This window comes from Oncorhynchus clarkii, chromosome 9 (genome assembly GCF_045791955.1).
Source record: "Oncorhynchus clarkii lewisi isolate Uvic-CL-2024 chromosome 9, UVic_Ocla_1.0, whole genome shotgun sequence".
NCBI lineage: Eukaryota > Metazoa > Chordata > Actinopteri > Salmoniformes > Salmonidae > Oncorhynchus > Oncorhynchus clarkii.
The window spans coordinates 6542889-6549295 of NC_092155.1; the positions used below are offsets into that span (position 1 = coordinate 6542889).

The 6407-nt window shown below is 47.4% G+C and overlaps 1 protein-coding gene across 1 annotated transcript; it reads left to right on the plus strand.

The window, feature by feature from the left end:
• The first annotated feature begins 590 nt into the window (after positions 1–590).
• Positions 591–6179, plus strand: LOC139417078 (canopy FGF signaling regulator 3). Its single transcript, XM_071166324.1, has 6 exons — positions 591–824; positions 1915–2044; positions 3693–3789; positions 4456–4578; positions 4765–4882; positions 5362–6179. The coding sequence occupies exons 1-6, from the start codon at positions 716–718 to the stop codon at positions 5670–5672; spliced, it is 888 nt and encodes a 295-aa protein (XP_071022425.1). The 5' UTR covers positions 591–715; the 3' UTR covers positions 5673–6179.
• The last annotated feature ends 228 nt before the right edge of the window (positions 6180–6407 follow it).

The window sequence follows — 6407 nt, forward strand, 5'->3', positions numbered from 1 at the left end:
ATTTGTTCAAAACTGTTCAACTATTTTCTTTCTCTCTCTTTGAGTCAACTACTCACCACATTGTATGCACTGCAGTGCTAGCTAGCTGTAGCTTATGCTTTCAGTACTAGATTAATTCTCTGATCCTTTGATTGGGTGGACAACATGTCAGTTCATGCTGCAAGAGCTCTGATAGGTTGGAGGACGTCCTCCGGAAGTTGTCATAATTACTGTGTAAGTCTATGGAAGGGGGTGAGGACCATGAGCCTCCTAGGTTTTGTATTGAAGTCAATGTACTAATGTACCGAGGGAAACCCTGCAGTAAACGATAGGTGTACATACATATGTGGCGGATGTGAAATGGCTAGCTAGTTAGCGGTGGTGCACGCTAATAGCATTTCAATGACTATTTAAAAATATGATTAAAAAAAAAAATCGAATAATATCTCATAGAAATACTTCAAATTATTCTTTGTATGATAACTATTATAAAATATATTGATAATTGTGCACATTTTACATCATTTTCAGCTTAATCATTAATTTACAAAGTATACAGAACAGGACTCTTATTCTGAAGGATTCCAAAAGTCCGTGACCCAGAAGTACTTAGTTATTCTTGCCTTCTTCACAGCAGTAAGTCGTAGGTCGAGAACGAGATGTAAATAAGCGAATCTGGCGGTCTAGATAACAGTAGACCTCTTTATTTAATAGAAAACAACAGCATTTAGTCAGAATGGTTTTGTTGACTTGTCTAACGGTGTTTTTGCTGAGCGCCTTGGTCGAGGGAGCAGAGAAGAAAGAGGGAGATGACGAGTGGGTTCATCTGCCTAATAAATGTGAAGGTAGGAAGAGCAAAAACAACGCTATTCATTCACCCCCATTTAGAAACCCAAAATAGAGAGCTTGTATTTTATTGTCTAAAACTAGTTGTATTTAATTAGAAATGTAGGCATACAATAACCTGATAGCCTTTTCCCGAGAAGGACAGAAACAATGCTATTCATTCGTTCCATTTGTAAACTATTTTTAAACTAACTATGAGCTTATTTCATTCATTTTAATTCATTCGATTAGCCAGAACGAGTCGGTATTTGTTACACATCAAAAGCTGATTGTAGTAGCCGTTGAGTGCCCGTTATAACGTAGCAGTGTGTGTGCGTGATGCAGAAGTGAAACCTTACTGTTTACTACTTCCTCTTTTTAGACACCTGATACTACAGTAAATAGAACCATTTATATTTCCTCTCTCTTTCAATTTAATTCAAGGGGCTTTATTGGCATGGGAAACATGTGGTAACATTGCCAAAGCAAGTGAAGTAGATAATATACAAAAGTGAATGAACAGTAGAAATGACACTCACAAAAGTTCCAAAGGAATAGAGACATTTCAAATGTCATATTAAGTCTATATTCTCTCTGTCTCTCTCTGTATCTCTCTCTCTCTCTCTCTCTCTGTCCATCTGTATCTCTCTCTCTCTCTCTCTCTCTCTCTCTCTGTCCATCTGTATCTCTCTCTCTCTCTCTCTCTCTCTCTGTGTCTCTCTGTCCATCTGTATCTCTCTCTCTCTCTCTCTCTCTCTGTCCATCTGTATCTCTCTCTCTCTCTCTGTCCATCTGTATCTCTCTCTCTCTCTCTCTCTCTCTCTGTGTGTCTCTCTGTCCATCTGTATCTCTCTCTCTCTCTCTCTCTCTCTCTGTCCATCTGTATCTCTCTCTCTCTCTCTCTCTGTATCTCTGTCTCCCTCTCTATCTCTCTCTCTGTCTCTCTCTCTGTCTCTCTCTCTCTATCTCTCTGTCTCTCTCTCTCTCTCTCTATCTCTCTCTCTGTCTCTCTCTCTCTCTCTCTCTCTCTCTCTCTCTCTCTCTCTCTCTGTCTCTCTCTCTGTCCATCTGTATCTCTCTTTCTGTATCTCTCTCTCTCTCTCCTCTCAGTGTGTAAGTTCGTCAGTATTGAGATGAAGTCTGCCTTTGACGAAACGGGCAAAACCAAGGAAGTGATCGAGAGAAACTACCGTTTCCTTGACGGCAACAAGGGAGCTCCGCCAATCAAATATGTCAAGTCGTGAGTGACGTTTAATCACACGTTTACAGCTTGATGTCACAGAATGCTCTGTTGCTGAACGTAGTGCTGTGTTCCAAATGGTGCCCTATTCCCTATAGGGTTTCTGTTCAAAAGTAGTGCACTCTATTTGGAAACAGGATACAATTTATGCAGTGCGTCTGTCGGAGTAGAATGGAGTTGCCCACTTTGTCCTCCCCACATAATGTTAAAGGGCAGGGGTCTGGCGAGGTTAACCTGATCCTAGATCTGGGCCTAACTTCTGCCTACATCCTATATGTTCACAAGCTTTTGAGGCTTTTCCCTGTATAAGTGCTTGACTTGAGCGAGCGGTGTCTATTTCCTCTCTGTGCCGTTACTGTGGAGATAACAGGGTTGCTATGGTAGCAGGGGACAGGAACTTGGTCTGGGTCCCTTCCTGTGGGAGGCGGCCTAGGCTTTATAAATAGGAAGTTCTGTCATTATGTCATGACTTGTGAACACTAGGAAAAAAATGGCTAAATTACTAAATTAAACGGAGTATCTTTTTTCTCTCAAACATGACGGCTTTTATCTCTCTCCCTTCCTCCATCCGTCAATCTTACTCTGTACCCCCAACTCTCTCTCTCTCTCTCTCTGTCACTCTCTGTCTCTCTCTCTCTCTCTCTCTCTCTGCCTCTCTCTCTCTCTGCCTCTCTCTCTCTGCCTCTCTCTCTGCCTCTCTCTCTCTGCCTCTCTCTCTGCCTCTCTCTCTCTGCCTCTCTCTCTCTGCCTCTCTCTCTCTGCCTCTCTCTCTCTGCCTCTCTCTCTCTGCCTCTCTCTCTCTGCCTCTCTCTCTCTGCCTCTCTCTCTGCCTCTCTCTCTCTCTGCCTCGCTCTCTCTCTGCCTCTCTCTCCCCCTCTCTCTCTATCTCTCTCTCTGCCCCTCTCTCTCTCTCTCTCTCTCTCTCTCTCTCTCTCTGCCTCTCTCTCTCTCTCTCTCTGCCTCTCTCTCTCTGCCTCTCTCTCTCTGCCTCTCTCTCTCTGCCTCTCTCTCTCTGCCTCTCTCTCTCTCCCTCTCTCTCTCTCTCTCTGCTTCTCTCTCTCTGCTTCTCTCTCTGTCTCTCTCTCTGCTTCTCTCTCTGCTTCTCTCTCTGCTTCTCTCTCTGTCTCTCTCTCTCTCTCTGCCTCTCTCTCTCTCTCTCTGTCACTCTCTGTCTCTCTCTCTCTCTCTCTCTCTCTCTGCCTCTCTCTCTCTCTGCCTCTCTCTCGCTGCCTCTCTCTCTGCCTCTCTCTCTCTGCCTCTCTCTCTGCCTCTCTCTCTCTGCCTCTCTCTCTCTGCCTCTCTCTCTGCCTCTCTCTCTCTGCCTCTCTCTCTCTGCCTCTCTCTCTCTGCCTCTCTCTCTCTGCCTCTCTCTCTGCCTCTCTCTCTCTCTGCCTCTCTCTCTCTCTGCCTCTCTCTCTCTGCCTCTCTCTCTCTGCCTCTCTCTCTCCCTCTCTCTCTATCTCTCTCTCTGCCCCTCTCTCTCTCTCTGCCTCTCTCTGCCTCTCTCTGCCTCTCTCTCTCTCTCTCTCTCTCTCTCTCTCTCTCTCTCTCTCTCTCTCTCTCTCTCTCTGCCTCTCTCTCTCTCTCTCGCTGCCTCTCTCTCTCTCTCTCTCTCTCTCTCTCTCTCTCTCTCTCTCTCTCTCTGTAGAGACATCCGTTTCATTGAGGTTGTGGAGAATGTGTGTCAGAGGCTCTCTGGCTACAACCTACACAAGGAGAGAGAGGGCAGCAACCGCTTTGCCAAGGTCAGTACGTGTGTGTCAGAGGTTCTCTGAGTAAAGACAAGGATCAATAGACATCAATAGTTGTTAACTAGACACAGATCATCTCTCCCACTCTTTCTGCCTCCCTCTTCTCTCTCTCTCCCCCTCCTTTCCCCCTCTCTCTCCCCCTCTCTCTCCCCCTCTCTCTCCCCCTCTCTCTCCTCCTCTCTCTCCCCCTCCGTCTCCATCTCTCCCCCATCTCTCCCCCCCTCCGTCTCTATCTCTCCCCCTCTGTCTCCCCCTCCGTCTCCATCTCTCCCCCTCTCTCTCCCCCATCTCTCTCCCCCTCCGTCTCCATCTCTCCCCCTCTCTCCCCCTCTCTCCCCCTCCGTCTCCATCTCTCCCCCTCTCTCCCCCCCATCTCTCCCCCTCTCTCCCCCTCGTCTCCATCTCTCCCCCTCTCTCTCCCCCATCTCTCTCCCCCTTCGTCTCCATCTCTCCCCCTCCGTCTCCCTCTCTCTTCCTCTCTCCCCCTCCGTCTCCATCTCTCCCCCTCTCTCTCCCTCATCTCTCTCCCCCTCTGTCTCCATCTCTCTTCCTCTCTCCCCCTCCGTCTCAATCTCTCTCTTTCCCCCTCTCTCCCCCTCTCTCCATCTCTGTCTCTCTCTCTCTCCCTCTCTCCCCCTCTGTCTCCATCTCTCTCCTCAGGGTATGTCAGAGACCTTCTCTACCCTCCATGGGCTGGTCCATAAAGGGGTCAAGGTCGTCATGGATATCCCCTATGAACTTTGGAACGAAACCTCTGCAGAGGTCGCTGACCTCAAGAAACAGGTGAGGATCAATTGACCAATTAATGAATCAATTTATTAGAAACGGTATTCCCAAACATATCAACTGTCTTCTGTTTTCTTTTCGTGTGTGTGTGTGTGTGTGTGTGTGTGTGTGTGTGTGTGTGTGTGTGTGTGTGTGTGTGTGTGTGTGTGTGTGTGTGTGTCTCTCTCTCTCTCTCTGTCTCAGTGTGATGTTATGGTAGAGAAGTATGAGGAGGTTATAGAGGACTGGTACAAAGGCAGTCAGGAGGAAGACCTCACCACGTACCTCTGTGAGAAACACGTTCTGAAGGGCCAAGATGCCGGTAAGACACACACTCACACAGATAACACACACACACTCACAGATAACACACACTCACAGATAACACACACACACACTCACAGATAACACACACTCACAGATAACACACACTCACAGATAACACACACTCACAGATAACACACACACACACACACTCACAGATAACACACACTCACAGATAACACACACTCACAGATAACACACACTCACAGATAACACACACTCACAGATAACACACACACACTCACAGATAACACACACACACTCACAGATAACACACACTCACAGATAACACACACTCACAGATAACACACACACACTCACAGATAACACTCACAGATAACACACACACACAGATAACACACACACACATTGTAACTTATTTGATCGTTTTGAATGTCTTAGTTATTAGAATGCTGGTTTAATTACTCTTGTTCTCTTCCTCCCAACCTTTCTTGTTCCTCTCCCCCTCTTCTCCAGCCTGTCTGAAAGAGGAGTACTCTAAGAAGAAGGGAGATGCGGCAGCCATCGCCGAAGACAAGAAGAAGAAAAAGAAGAAGGGAACGAAGAGCAAAGACCTGGGAGGAGGAGGAGGAGGAGGAGGAGGGAGTGAGGGCGGCAGGCAGGAAGGAGAGAAGACGATGAAGAAAAAGAAGAAGGAGAAGGTGAAGAAGAAGAAGAAGAAGGGGAAGGGAAAGGCAGTATCGGCTGAGAAGGAGAGGGATGGGGTCTCGTCGGATGAAGACATTCAGAAAAAGGTGGCTCTGCCTGGGAAGAACACAGAGCTGTGAGACCCTGGAGGAATGGAGCCCTGGGCCAATTCCCAAAATGGCACACTATTCCCTACACAGCGCACTACTCCCTTGGTCAAAAGTAGTTCACCTAATAGGGAATAGGGTGCCGTTTTGATTGGGACCCCCCCCCCCAGTGATTATTTGATTTGGAGTCCCCCCCCCCCCCCCCCCAGTGATTATTTGATTTGGAGTCCGTCCGTCCCTCCCCCAGTGATTATTTGATTTGGAGTCCCCCCCCCCCCCCCCCCAGTGATTATTTGATTTGGAGTCGTCGTCGTCCCCATTGATTATTTGATTTGGATTCCCCCCCCCCCAGAAACCCTTTACTCTCGGTAATTCTGAATGGTTTTATTGACAATACTACTGAATCTATGGTCTCGTGTGTGTGTGTGTGTGTGTGTGTGTGTGTGTGTGTGCTGTTCTCAGACACATTCTTGTTGCTTTTACATGTGTTTTTGCCTCATGCTTTGGTTACACGTGTTCAACAGATTTTTTTGATACCAATAATAATAATAATATTGTATTCTAATGGGGAGGAACATTACAAGGCCTCTATCGGCAAGCTCTCGACTGACAGGCCTCTATCGGCAAGCTCTCGACTGACAGGCCTCTATCGGCAAGCTCTCGACTGACAGGCCTCTATCGGCAAGCTCTCGACTGACAAGCTCTCGACTGACAAGCTCTCGACTGACAGGCCTCTATCGGCAAGCTCTCGACTGACAGGCCTCTATC

Coding starts and splice junctions, on each gene's coding strand:
- LOC139417078 (XM_071166324.1), top strand. CDS start 716: ATGGTTTTGTTGACTTGTCTAACGGTGTTTTTGCTGAGCGCCTTGGTC. Junction 4,579..4,764: donor TCGCTGACCTCAAGAAACAG/GTGAGGATCAAT, acceptor TCTCTGTCTCAG/TGTGATGTTATGGTAGAGAA. Junction 4,883..5,361: donor TCTGAAGGGCCAAGATGCCG/GTAAGACACACA, acceptor CCTCTTCTCCAG/CCTGTCTGAAAGAGGAGTAC.